Consider the following 15,469-nt stretch of genomic DNA (forward strand, 5'->3'; position numbering starts at 1 on the left):
GACTTCGCATTCTTGGGCACAACCTAGCACCTCCAGTGATGCGAATCATACCCAAACCCGCCCAGAATCACCAACTTTTACGGTGCGGGAAGGGTCACAATCCAGCTCAACTCATAATGAAACCTCGACCACTACTCAAGTAGCAAACACTACGACGATTACTGTTCCAAATAAAACAGTAACTTTTAATCTACAGAATTGTACAAACTTCACGTTCCACTTTTAATTTTTTGTAAATTCTGTATTTTTGTAAATATACAATGATGCATTTGCTTTCATGACGTGTTTTTATTACTTGTCCCTTTAGTATATATATATGTTCTCGCTGCTGAGGTGAAAAGTTGTATGTATCACGCGAGAGCAAAGTTATTATGCAGCTCGTATTTTTGAGTCCCTCACTTCGCTCAAGATTCTAATTCTGAATCACTCGCTACGCTCGTGATTCAACTATAGAATCTTTCGCTTGCTCAGGACTCAAAAACAGCACTCGCACCAAAAAACGACTTTGCTCTCTTGTTGAACAAATAACTATTAAAGTCGTTTTACGGTATTAAACTCATTTTCATTATGTGATTAGGTCACTTCCATTATAAAGCTGTTTTGACTTTTATGATTAAATTGTAATTGTTATTTATGCTATTTTATAAATTTAACTGTTTTTCCTTTATTGTATAAATTTAATTCTATAAATTTATTGGTAGTATAGAGTGATTTAATTTTGAAAATTATTGGTTGACAAATACCAGAAATGAAAAAAACCGGCCAGTCTTTTCCATGGAACTTAGTCCATTTATATTGTATGAAAGACAAAACTTGTTAAATTAAATTTTTAAAAAGTGTTACGTATTCATCAAAGTTGCCTAATATTTATGAAAATGATTTATTTATACATCAACACCATTATTTTCCCTTGTGTGTATTTTTGGCGAGAAATTGTATATGATGGTATAAGGTGGTAAATCACTTTGAATTTCTCATCAAATAAAACACTATATTATCATAGAATAGTTTTCTTTTTATTTCAAGTAAAATCGTTTGGTACTTTTTGAATAATCGTAATGTTTGTAAGCATCGGAAAATATTTTCTAACGCCGCAATTATGTTGTGCGAGCCTTCGGGTATAAAGAATGACGGCTGTCGATTCAGTCTGCTACATCAAAAGTGAAGAAATATGTAAAATATTCGCATGTCAGATTCTTGGTGAAATGTACGATTTATAATTATAGTATATATAGTATATATATTATAGTATAATTACTATAAATGTAGTATAAACATGTCACCTTCATTGTTAACTACATTGTACAACCAATTTTCTTGTATTCTTGAAAAACTACGTATTTCGGCCAAATAGTAACGGGTCTTTTTACTAATATCGTGCACCAAATATAATATTATTATTTATTTATAGAGCATTAGCTTCAGAGCCATCAGCTTAAAATAGTAACAAATAATCAAGAAGCTTAAAACGTAATGTACTTAAACTTAAAATTAATTCGTATAAAAACTGTAAAACCTGCCACATTTCCCAAATAACATACTTCGTTTTTTTAGTATTAGACAGAAAGAAATTATGAGTTTTTTATCAGGCGCAATTTGATTCTGTAATTTTGTGAGCTGGCAAGTTAATAATTACTGTAAAATAAATTTATTTACTCGTATAGTATTCGTTAAAGATCACATAAAACATTCTATCATTCTATCTATACAATACGTAATATGTTTCAAAAACTTGCACTATAAAGAAACTTAAAGAAACAGAGGCTACACAAATTAAATGGAAAGTTTTATAAAATAATGAACATAATTATTATCATGCAAAAAATCAATAATTATTTATGGGTTAATTGTTCATTGTTATCATGTCATTTGTCATCAATATTATTGTCGAGATATTTTCCTATTATCTACTGTAATTTCTTGTCTAAAGAAAAGTTTATGACCACTGCTTCTTACGATTACGGTTTTTCTAATTCCAAAAAAACAAAAACAAGTACTTATACAAGAGATAATCATAAATAAGCATTAATTAATTCTTCTACAAAAAAACACACGGAATTACGAGTTACTAGTTTGCAAACATTTTGCAAATCAACGGACACCGAAAACTTTTCTTTACAATTATTTAAAAAGAGATTTTATATACATAAGAATTATTAGAAACATGGACCACTGGCAGGTAAGATCTCCTCTTCTACTTTTCAACCTCTATCCAACCTCTCTTTACTTTTTTCCATCCTCTAACATCCACCTAATGCTGAGTGATTATTTCTTCCGATGAAAAGTTTAAAATTATTTAAACAAAAAATGGCGGGTTTTTGTAGTTTTTTCACAAATAAATGTTTAGTTCAAAAGCATTATGACGTTTTGAATTTCTTAATTATTTGTTGCTAATTTAAGCTACGGCTCTGTGGCCAATGCTCCACAAATAAATAATGATAATAATTAGAATTATTTAAAAAAAACATTCTGTATTCCATACAAAAAAATTTAAGTGTTGCGTGGTTAGATACTGCGTCGTTTAATGAAAATTACTGTTTAAGTCATTCTAATTTATTGATAATGTTCTAATTTATTCCAATTGTTGAAATTGGTTTACCGTGAAGTTTTAGGTATACCGTACTATGTAGGCATGACAACAATCAATAAATAGTGACTTTTTTAGCATAAGGTTTTACCTACCCAAAGTATGTGTCGCAATGGTTTGGTATCAGTGTTCAGAGAACCTGGACACGATTTTGAGATACCTAAGGAGATTAGGATCAGATCAGATATGAGCCAAGCTTTACGAACACAAAAATCAAATACACACTCGAAGGAGTGACAGTTGTGCTAGCCTGGGACTTCTGGAAGTTGAAATACATAGCCCAAAACTGGTTAGAGGTCCTATATTACTCCTTGGGCACCTTATAAGGTTGAGGTTTACCCAGAATTGTACGGCGTGGACCCCTATAAAGTGAGGGAGAGTTTGATATTTGATCTGAATAGGAAAATCGTACCGAACCATTTAGTTTTAATTGAAAATGGCTCTCTCAAAAAACAACGGACGCATCAGGATACTCCTAATTCATCATGCACAACTAGCTCTGGCCGTCACAGGCGCTGATGTTGTCTTCATGGACGATAATGCACAAACACACCGAGCGGGTGAAGTAGACGCTTACCTGACTGAGATTGGGATTTACCGTTTAGATTGGCCAGCACAAAGTTCCCTAGAGCATCTGTGGCATATTCTAAACCGACGTGTTCGCACTACATCCAGTCCCACAAAATATCCGGGAAGTTAAAAATTGTATTATGACCGAATTTAAACTTATTGTGCAAGAAATCATAAAAAACCTCTGTCAAAGCAAGTCACGAAGAATTGCAGAAGTTATCTCGGCAAGAGAAAGCCCCGCTTGATACCAATTTTCATTTTCTTTAGTAGCTATTGCTCAATAAAGGCTAATTCTCAGTTAAAGGTAAAAAATCAAACAGAAAGCTAATTTACATAATAAAAGTTTTTTTTTAATCTTAGATTCTTATTACATTTTGTTGCATATTTATCGAAAGATTCAAAAGTGCCTGTTTTTTGCATAGGAGAGTTGTAGTTAAAATACTAGTGTTATAGGATAGTGATTCGTTTGAATTAATACTGACTGTTACTGTTGTAATAACATGTAAATGCCGAACAAAAAAATTAATTATATTCGATTACGGGTCGCGTCGACTGTTACAACAAAATATGAATTTTGCTCACTAACCACCCGCTTATTATCTTTTTCCCGTAGAGGAAAACCGGGATAAATGCCGCAGTGGGATAGGTGCCTCGCTTTCATAAAACCTAACTTCCCCAAATCGCAACAAAGAATAATTACTTTAAATCAGGAGTATAGACACCACTCATTAAAGTTCCTGCAGGGCTTCAAGTGGAATAGACGCGTTTATCTTGTGCATGCGTTTATTTCCACGAACACGACAAACGGTTCAAAATTTCAGACGTAAGTATTTAATGTCGCATAGCTTTGTAAGTTATAATAAATTCCGTTTTATTTTTATTATAACTATACACTGGTTCATTAACTGCGCATCTAGGTGTCAATAGTCGCTCTTTTGTATATAGCTTAGTTAAATAATAAAAGGGCATTTATCCATATCGAATAGGATAGTAGCCTCGATTTTTCGAGATTAGGTTAGGGGCACCTTAGGACAAGACAAGAAAGTAAAGAAAATAAAAAATACATTATTTTAGTGAAAAAGACAACTAAATGATAGTAATTTAAAAGTGAGTAAAAGTACCAAAAAGACATATTATTCACAGTTCAAACAGAGAACATTTTTGTATAGAATGCTTTGATAGTTACAACAATACAAAGATGTAATACGTGTATACAATATAATAGGGGCTAAAGTATGAAATTGCCGATTTGTACTGAAAATCTAAATTGTTTATTTTTTTAATTTTTAACAAATTTATTTAATCAAAATAGTTGCCATTATTATCATATAGCAATGTATACATTGCTGCCATCTAATGGGAAGGTTATTAATGCCTTTGCGATAGAACTCCGACGATCTAGACTGCACAAACTGTGTGAAAGCATTTTGTACTACCTCCTGGGAAGAAAACTTCTTGTCACGTAGATAATTGTCCAAATCACGAAAAAAATGGTAGTCCGTTGGAGCAAGGTCTGGTAAATACGGAGGATGACGAATGGTTTCTAACTGCAGTTCCTGAAGGGTCAAAATGGTTTCTCGTGCTGTGTGAGGTCTCGCGTTGTCGTGGAGCAATAATGGTGAAGATCGATTCATGAGTCGGGGCTGTTTTACTGCTAGTTTTGTCAACATGGTTCGGAGTTCGGCACAATAGCCATCTGCCGTTATTGCTTGACCAGATCGGAGAAAACTATAGTGAATAACACCATGCTGAGACCACCAAACAGTTACCATTACCTTTTTATTGGTAAGTTTTGCTTTAGGACACTGTTGTGGCATTTGACCTGGGGTCAGCCATTGCATTTTTCTTTTCCGGTTATCATAAAGAATCCACTTTTCATCACATGTTACAATTCGATCCAATATTCCTTCGTTTCTGTACCGGTTCAACAAGGCAACACAAGTTTCAACACGCGTTTCTTTCTGCAGATCAGTCAAATCATGAGGCACCCATTTTTCGTATTTTTTTTTATTTTATTGATTTGACGCAAGTGAGTCAATATTGTGGGTAAGGTAACGTTAAACCATGCCGCTAATTCCTGGGTAGTTTGACTAGGATCGGCTTCCACTATCTCTCTTAATTCATCGTTATTCACCTGTGGTCTTCCTCGTGACTCGTTCTTTAAGTCGAAATTTCCATCACGAAAGCGTTTAAACCAAAATCGCACGGTGCGTTCATTAGTAGACCCCTCTCCAAACGCAGCATTGATATTGCGGGCTGTTTCTGCCGCGTTAGTTCCGCGTCGGAACTCGTATTAAAAAATCACTCGAATTTTCGCAGTATCCATCTTTCTTGTCTAAATTGAATAACAAAAACAATTGAAAGTCGATATTCAAATGTTTCAAATTAAAAAAAAAAAAATCACAGAAACCATTTGAAAAAAGTTTCATTCGAAAACCTCAAACCATGAAGATTCTATGAAAATTCAAAGAACCTATTGCAATAAAACGGCAATTTCATACTTTAACCCCTATATTAAAGATTACAAATAAAACATTTTGTTATGAATTTTACTAATTTTATTCTAAAGGGCATCTAACCATCTTAGTATTTTCATCGTGTGGCGTCTATCCATGTAGGTAGGCATCTATTCTCAAAAAAATAGGTTTGCAAAAAGCCAATTTCTTCAAAATCAATAGAATAGAATATAGAATAGAATATAATATATTAAAATATTAAACTACTTATATCCATAGGGATTATTCATGGTAAACTAATAATTTTAAAATTAAGAGACCCTTTCAAAGAGTGGGGCATCTAACCCGGTTTTACCCTATAAAATATGTCCGGAGATGAGCCATGTACGCTTTTCGTTAGAAAGGAAAGCCTTGAGGTTTATAAGGCTCGAAGCGACGAATTAGATACGCGTTTTCAGCTACCGTACAAATTTATGTCATCAATTTTTTAAATTAAGTAAAATTTAAAAGATTGGTGCAACAAATGTAGCGTATGGGTGCTATTGTCCTGTGAGTGCAACACTCTGGCGCCCTATAGTACCTAGGCACGCGATCAAAATGGAATACTTACAGATATACATAGGCTATACCAAAAATAGTGAGTGAAATGAAAAATAGTTAGAATATGAAAAAAGTTTATAGTTTTTTTTCTTCAAAATATCCCCTCCAACCCCTGTGCACATATGCTTTCGTTTGAACCAGTTTTCAAAACAATTAAAAAACGTTTCTCTTCTACGGTCTCGTCTGCGGTGTTTTTCGCCCACGAAGCATTCTTTTTACTGTGGAAAATAAAAAGAAATAGTATGGAGATAAATGCGACTGTACGGAGGATCGGGTAACATTTGTACCCCCGAAGTTGTCTAATAGGCGATGGTTCTAGCAGCTGTATGAGCAGGAGCGTTATCTTAGTGAAAAAGAATGCCGCTGACGCTGCTCCTTGGGCGTTCGCTATTCTACTTCCCGAAAGCTTGAGGCAGACAAACTTCACAATACCATTCACTAGTAACTGTCCTATGGTCTTCAGAGGTATTACTGCTACTCGTCCACTGCGTCAAAAAAATCAGATTTCATTTTTTGGCACCTCGTCCTCTTCAGACAACCATTCTTGATTGCTGCTTTGTGAAAGGAACGTAGCTGATCCAAGATTCGTCAGATGACCATCTGACGAATCTTGGATCAGCTACGTTGTCAGTAGGTATGTAGGATATATATGTTTTGGGAAGTTCCTCCTTCGAACTTTTCTAGCATAAATTTGCACCAATCAACTCGACGAAACTTTTGCTCTTCAGTGAGAGAATGAGATATTCATCGCGAAGCAACCTTCTAACCCTAAGATGTTCATGCAAGATAGTGGAAACTGTCTGTGATCTAATCTTCAGTTCAGCTTGAATCTCTCGATGTGTAATGTGTTTATTCTCCCGCAATAGCCACTCTACCCTGATGACGTTTCCATGAGTTTCTGCAGTTGGTGGTCGGCCCTGTCTGAGGTCATCGTTTAGTTTTTCTCGACCACATTCCATTCACGAGACCAATAAGTAACGAAGAATACTGACCCTGTTCGCGTCTTCCTAGTCGGAAGCCGCTTTCAGGCTCAGGTTCAACCGGGAGACCATCGCCTCTCGTTTATACTGGATCTCTTTGCTGTTCTCTGGCGTCTGGCACATAACTCTCTGCCACTGTGCTGTCGTCTACATACCCATGTGTGGAGATAAGTGAATCATTTTATAATTAGATATTGTTTTTGAAGATATTTTGATACGAGTACTTATTCAATGATATCAAAGTATCGTAAAATATATACTAGCAAAACTCCTTGTGAAAGAGTTCGTCCAGGGAAGTACTGCCACCTTACCTATTTCTGCTGCTAAACAGAAATCACATTACCGTTCCAGTTTTGAAAGGTAGGGCTGTTGGTGAAATTACAAGCACATGAAACTTGCCAACTTATGTCTCAGGGTGACAGGCGCAGTGGCAGTGACCTTCAGATGTTTGCGATTTAAAGATGTGAGTGGCAATGCAACTGCTATGGGCAGGCGTATCGTTTACCATCATCAGGGGCACGACTTGTTCGTCCTGTCACTTGTTATCATAATAAAAATATTACATTATATTTGCTAACCCTAGAGCAGTTCGTCAAAGAAATTAACAAATATTTATAATTAAAAATTGTAATTGCCTTATCAGCAGTGGTACATACAAATTGAAATGCCTTACCTTATAACGTAAACGCATTAGCGGCACTTAATTTCTTACTTTTACACTCTTTTACAATGATAATAATGTATATATTTTAAATACGGCAATTATTTGAATTCCTTATTTTTTTTCTAAGTGTTTAATATGAAATAATGTTTGTGCGGATAGTTATAATTTTAGCAGTTTTAATTTCAATTCACGCTACGTGTGAGTACCTAATAGCTTCACTTTCAAGGTGTATAATGAACGACAAATAATGGACCTTTTATTTTGCCTTTATATTTCAAATCCTAAATTTTGACTACTTTTGTTTTTTTTTAAAGAATTATTTTTTATATTGTCCGTGTGGTAATCGAGAATATTGTTAAAATTAAAAAAATGATAACACTTTAGGGTATGACGTAGTTGAGAGAATGAATATGGGAGCATTATTGTTTTAGTGTTAAATTTGACGTGTAAGCAAATCAAACAATTCGTTAAAGGCCACAATAGTCGAAGACTTTCTATAGCTAAAGGTGAAATAAAAAATCAGCCAGCCGGTAATAATTTGAAACAAATGGTAAGTTCCTCGTAATATTTGTGTCGGCATACTTTGTAAATAAGTATTGTAACTTCCTTGATATTGGAAAAAGTAAATCTTATGCAAATTAGAGTAAATATGGAAAGTATTGTATATAGTTTGTGTAGTCACATACCGGACTGTTCAGACATAAGACAGAAAGTGCATTTATTTGTTTATGGCACCACAAAAGAAAAAACAACAAGACATAATCAAAACATTGAAACGTAAAACTAAATTACTTTTATTTTTATTACTAAGCCGGACTACTACGCAGAAGTCCCGGGTTCAATTCCCGGGCCGAGAGAAATATTCACGAGAGACATAAATGTAGGCCATATGTACAAGGCCTACATTTATGTCTCTCGTGAATTTGGATATAATTTGTGGTTGTCTATGTGCGTGCCCATGGCACTCGGGAAAAAAATATTACAAAATAAAACCACAAAGAAAACAAAAAAGAAATAAACTCCAAACCATTTACATAAACAAGGACACTAAATATAAAAGATATTTGTGTGATGCCAGTCGCGGTAAAAAAATGGTCAATGGTCACAACTCGATTTCTATTTGCTGGGAAGCGCGATGTGTTCTCTGCACTAATTTTCAGCTCACTCACGGAACAACATAACGGAAGCGTACTGACTTAAAAATGCCAATGAAATAATTAAATTTTGTGTATACATTAAACTATATATAATAGATATGTATATTGTGTGAATTGTGTCTACTATGTAGGTGCTGAAAGTTTACTTTTTTGTGTTTTTTATATTTATTTTTTATTTATTTTGCTTTAAAATTTACGATTAACAAAACAAAACAATGTGCATAAACCTATATAGCTTTTACGCACATTGTGCAGTCGTAAACTTTGTTTATAAAGTAGGTAAGAAAATACGTATAATATTACTAACATACCTACATACTTAGAATAATAACGCATAGAATGATAGTTTCATATCAAACGAACAAGTGAGGCAAAAATCAAATTCATGAAATTCATGTAGGCTAGTTTTAGTAGTAGGTTAGTTTTCGGTTTTAGTGAATATTTATATAAAAATACAAGTTGAAACGCGTTACTTCCTTGTGGAATGTGATGTTAGTATCTATTTTATGTTTGTCTGACGTATTTTTACACTCATTTACCGCACATTTCGTCATTTTTAGCTAAAATTCTTGATCTGTTCGCGGTGCAAGTTGCACTGCGCCCGCCAGCTCGTGTAGGCCCTTTTGGCGCGGTTCAATTTGCCTCACTTAGCGTGTGCGGACTAGGTTTCTATGCGTTATCATTCTAAGCCTACATAAAGCAACTAATATAGTCACAAAAAATCAATAGGTACATATTATTAGTATGTGTGAATAAATAAATAACAGGTGGCGCAAAAGTAATGTTATAATGTGAATTGGCTACCATTTTCTTAAAAATTGCTTTGTTTTCTCGAAAAGTTTATTTGAAGAGGTAACATTGATGACATTAAGTTGAAAAAATTATATCGATCAAATGACCACCTTCCGAGTAGATGATGCACATTTGTTAAACTTGGTGCGACGAAGCTCACGGTACCACCGTAACCGTAACTGCTAAGCGTTACAGGCAGATGTTAAACGAGTTCTTTTTTCCGCAAGTTACTGTATTGGGTCTCGAGCATTGTTGGTTCCGCCAGGACGGGGCAACCGTTCACAATGCTCGGGCGACGATGGAGATTTTGAGAAACCAATTTCCGGGCCGAGTGGTCTCCCGTTTTGAAGTTTTTAACTGGCCGTCCAAATTGCCAGATTTAACGGCGCCAGACTTGTTCTTTGAGGCTTCTTATGATCTCGCGTTTACCATAACAAACCTCAAATCTTGCAAGTCTTGAAAGCTAACATTAACGACGAATTCGCCAATTTGAAGGTAGAATTTTGCGAGCAACAATTCAAAATGCCGCAAAACGAGCACAAATGTGCATCAAATCGAGAAGTGTTCATTTGATCGATATAATTTTTTCAACTTAATGTCATCAATTTTACATCTTCAAATAAACATTTCGTGAAAATAGATCTATTTCTTTTCATTTCTAACAAACTGGTAGACAATTCACATTATGCTATTACTTTTGCGCCACCTTGTACGTAGGTGTTGGTAAACGTTAACAACGTTGCTTTTGATTTTCCGACAGGAGAGCAAATACTACACAATATCAGTTATAAACAAATGTAGAAAGACAATCGCAAGTAAAAACCAAAAGATTACAACAAAATATGTTTTTAAAAGGCGCCAAAACAAGTTCATATCCTGAAATTTAAAATTTTAACAAAAACATTATAAATACAAAAATATTTGTAGCGATTTCTGTGGTTCGCTACGCATATAACTCATTCATATAAGATCATTGTAACTCAATAACTTTATATCGAGTTCTTAGGTTTTCGCGATTGCTAAACATTGGAAACGTAACCTTTGTTTGGGATTCAAATATGTGATTTATCAAACAAACCAACGTTTCGAGCTCTTTACAGATCCCATAGAGACAAAACAATATACTCGATTTAGATCTGAAAAAATAATTTAATTGTCAATTACTTTGATAGAAGACACATTATTTCTAGAGGGCGACGAAAACTAAAAATGACCTGGTTCGTGGTAATATTTTTTCTAGGTATGGGATGACGAATTAGCCGAAAAAGCAGCAAAATGGGCTGAACAAAATAAGATACAACACAATCCTGAAGTAGGTGTACGTAAGTAATATTTTTATGGTTAACCATGACCAAAATACAATCAATAAATTTGAGTAAAAGAATAAAATCACAAAGAATAGCAGTAAAGTTCCTTGTTAAAGAATTCCTCCAGGGAAGTACTGCCACCTTACTTAGCATTACTGCGTTCCGGTTTTTGAAGGAGGCTGGTGAAATTACAGGCACATGGGACTTGTCGACTTATGTCGCAAGGTGACTGGCGCAGTGGCAGTGCCCCTCAGATCTTTGGGACTTAAAACTCAGAGCGGCACTGCAACTGTTATGGACAAGTGTGTCGCTTACCACCAGGCGCGCGACTTCTTAGTCCCGCCACTTCGGATCATAAAAAAAAGAATACAAACATTTCTGGTACGCTTTGTTAAAAATAATTTAATTTTGATCTTTGTCTTAAATTAGTAGCAGTAGAGCTTTTTCCGAAAGAGTTCGACCAGGTAAGTATTGCCACCGTACCTATTTCTGCCATCAAGTAGTTATGTGAGCATTATTGCGTTCCGATTTTGAAGTACGTGGAAACTACAGGGATATGTCAACTTTGTGTCTCAAAAAGAGGAGCACAGTGGCAGTGCACCTCAGATCTGGGTTTTTCCCTGTCGTCCGATCGAAACCCCGATCGGTAGGAGAAAAACTTTGAGATTAAGGGTCGAAACACAAAACTGCGAATTGGCGCGAGGCGAATTCGCAACGCGATTTCGTGCGGCAAAGCGTCTCACTGCCACGGTTCGGGCAATCATTCCTTCGACGATCGTCAATGGCTCTAAACGTATTTTTTAAACTAGGCAGCGACAGGGATCCTTAAAGGAATGTTGCACTGCTGTTATTGATAAGCAAACATAGGAAAAAACACAAAGAAGATTAACATCGCAGGAATGCGCAATGCGTCGTGCGAGCTCGTAGATTTCTGCGATGCTACCTCGCATCGCACTTTTGTCTTTCGACCTTTAAAGCTCTGAACGGCAGATGTAGGCAGTGGTAGGTGTGTTCATCTCATCGTAATCGTAAAAAAATATTTCAGCGTCAAAGAGATTTGAAACAGGGGAAAATCTTTACTTACGCCGCAGTACTAATCCTAATTATAAATTGGATTTGGATACTAGCATTAAGGAATGGTTCGACGAGCACAGGCATTTCAAATTTAAAAAACTGGAATACAGCGATTTTCAGACATCTAATGTTATTGGGCACTATACTCAGGTAATAACGTAGGTGGTACTTGTTCGCAACGTCTTTGTACACTTATGTAATGATAATGGATAGTTTTTTTTTTAATTAATCGGAATCTCTAAAGCCGACTTCTGTACAAAAACGTTTTGATTTTCCACTATTTTGAAAAGTAATAAAAATCTGTCCCTTGTTACCCGTACATAACCAAGTACATTATTGGGAGAGGTACGCTCCAGTACCACCATACAGCACGTGATACAAAATTAGATAAAGTAAAAGGAATGTTTGTTACAAAACTCTTACAAAACCAATACGGCGGACTGGTAATTTAGGAGGAAAAATATTACTGCTACATAAGCTAGTTATGTACGAATAATTTATTTATTTATTTAGGTAATTATATTTCAGACAACTTGATAGGTCCACAATTGTGTTAGTAACTCTTAGCCTACGTTAGTACTTAATAATTAACATTGATTTCATCCTTTGAGTGAGTTTCCACGTCAAAGGACAATCAAATTTCTTAGATATGATCTTCAAGATGCTGTTACTGCTGCCCCACACTTTATCTATGAGTTCGTTTTTTTGCGTAAAACTACGTTGAAACTCTCTGTGCATGCCTCAACAAACATGCTCGAGGCAGCTGCAACAGTACCCTGAAGGCGTTGTTATATTGGATGCGCAGAGCATTGTAAGCCCTTTCATGATGTGTATCCGACCCACAGACTTAACGAGTACAGAGAAGTGCAGAATGCCTTAAATAGCGTTATTTTAACTGTAGCCGTACATCGTGCAAATCTGCTGGCAAGCATGTTCGCCCAGACTGACAATGCTCTGCGCTCCCTCTCTATGTCTGCATCATCTCTAAGGTCTTCGGTAAACAAATGTCCAAGGTATTTGAACTGGTGCACTCTCCTAAGGGGAACACCATTAAGTACAATAGGTGGAAAAAAGAAAGGAAATTTGATTCCCGCCCTAAAGAACACGTACTCAGTTTTTTTGACATTATAAGTTAACCCATGAGATGCTGCAACTGACTCGCATATGGCGAGCAGCTGTCGTAAAGCAGTGACTGATGCTGCCAACAGCACCATGTCATCCGCATAACTGATGCTGTTGACATATACACCATCAACAAAACCGCCGACACGCATGCCACTGAGTCACACACATAATGTTTGTTCCCTTTACAAATCCAATATGGCGGACCGGTAATATTACACTGAGAAAAAATTATTGTAGCCTAACCATGTTACAACGATGTTTGTTATATATTAAAACTACCACGATACGTCAAAGGTGACCTTGTGACCTTTGACGTATTGAGACCTTGTGTTATAAAAATAATTTCATTTCAGGTGGTATGGGCAGACACTATGTACATCGGTTGCGCAATATCTCAGTTTCAAAATGACAAATGGAACTCTTTCATTGTGGTCTGCAACTATGCACCAAGGTATTTTATAATAATTTACTGATATATTAAACAGGAAAGTGGACTCTATGTTATCCGTGCAGGTGGTAGGACGTCTATCTGTGTTAGTGAAGCTGGTTATGCGTGTAGCATTTTTGACGTTATAGCGTAAGGTTGGTCCCAGTAACGCACATTGGCCTTGAAATCCTACGTTCCGTAGCTATACCAAATACGACAAAGGATCTAATTTCTTGTGGTCAAAAAATATAAAACATTGAAAATTTCTTGCGGCGACTGCACCCATGATAACAAGATTCAATTCTCCTTAACCTCCTAACACCCAGCAAACTAAATTTAATGGGAATAGTGCTAAACACCCAATGTACATCGAAATGTACTAACAATGATTACTTAATTCAGGCCCAAGCATTGATCTATTAACCCATGGGCCCGAGCAATTAAGCCCTCAGTTTTGAATAGCACATGTTTTTCTAGATACTCTTTGGTCAAATAGAATATATAGCACTAAATTTTCATTATAATGTGTGTGCATTGGGCATTTACGTGATCATAAGAATGATATTATCTGGGTCTGATCACATCACATATTGTGAACATTTTGAAGTCCCCGTGACTTCGGAGGTTAAGAAAACCGGCGGACGACAAAGCAGAAGACATTTTTATTGCTGTGTATTTTATGCTATTTCGATTGAAATAAGGTATAAATTTCGAGACGCTGAGAGAAATGAGCTGCAATAGTCGGAAGCCGGTCCCAGAGCATAAAAATTTATACCATATTACAATTGAAATATACATCATTGTTGATAAATTAAATTTTCCCTGCCTTCCCGTCCATCGGTTAGGGGCCAGCGCCCTTAGAGCCCTAACATACAAACATTACGATATTGAAGTACTAACAGTGGTCGTATTATTTTGTTGTCGCCGTGATACTTTTAGCGTGGTTTAATAGAATATTTTGGTTTTGCTTTAATTGGTTAATTATGGTGTTTCATATTTCAGTGGTAATAGAATAAACCATCATCCTTACGAAATACTAGGAGACAAAACTAATGGACTTATATGTAGCCGTTCTAAAGGTAATTGCGACAGAAAATATGGCAAAAAATGTTCGTAAATAAAGGCAATGAAACTAATAAGTTTTTACTTAACTTACTTATAATGAACATGGTTTTTTATTTCTTCTTCAACCAAAATTCTATAGAAGCGCGGACAGTCGATTTAGTACAATCAATGGTTGATATACAAAATTTACCTTTCACGTTTTTTTCAAAAACTTTATACTAAAGGTTATTAGGTTAGGTATTATACAACTTCTGCGTACTTGGATGACAAAAATCCGTGGTAGTAACCCGTTTAGCTCATGGAGGTAGTCTCGATCTCTGATGTTTCAAATAAAAAAAATATATATTGTAAATGTTGAATGTGTACAAATGTTATTTACAAAGAGCAACCCCTAGAGTTTCTTGCTTATTCTTCTCAGGGGAATCTGCCTTACGAATGAGTGGTAGAGTTTAACCATGGTGACGATTTCAAGTGTCATCATTTTGAATTTGAATTTGAATACATTGGTCAATAGGTGAAATGCGCGTGATATAGGATATTGATACATTTTGTGTTAAAAATAATTATAAAATGTAAACATCAAATTAAAAACAAATGTATTTAAAAATGATTGCGCAGATTACCATACTGTACATTGTGAATGGTAAGTGTAATATGTAAGTGAA

General features: G+C 35.5%; 1 protein-coding gene across 1 annotated transcript in view; it reads left to right on the plus strand.

Moving 5' to 3' along the window:
- The window catches only part of LOC113231830, a 22,155-nt gene extending 7,385 nt beyond the window's left edge, over positions 1-14,770 (plus strand). The window contains exons 5-7 of the mRNA XM_026466363.1: positions 12,159-12,337; positions 13,666-13,763; positions 14,742-14,770. Of these exons, the coding sequence (XP_026322148.1) occupies positions 12,159-12,337; positions 13,666-13,763; positions 14,742-14,755 (291 nt within the window). The 3' untranslated portion in view covers positions 14,756-14,770. The remainder of the gene's footprint in view (positions 1-12,158; positions 12,338-13,665; positions 13,764-14,741) is intronic.
- Positions 14,771-15,469: the final 699 nt, after the last annotated feature.

The sequence above is a fragment of the Hyposmocoma kahamanoa genome, unplaced genomic scaffold, assembly GCF_003589595.1.
Source record: "Hyposmocoma kahamanoa isolate Upper Pololo Valley unplaced genomic scaffold, ASM358959v1 66, whole genome shotgun sequence".
NCBI lineage: Eukaryota > Metazoa > Arthropoda > Insecta > Lepidoptera > Cosmopterigidae > Hyposmocoma > Hyposmocoma kahamanoa.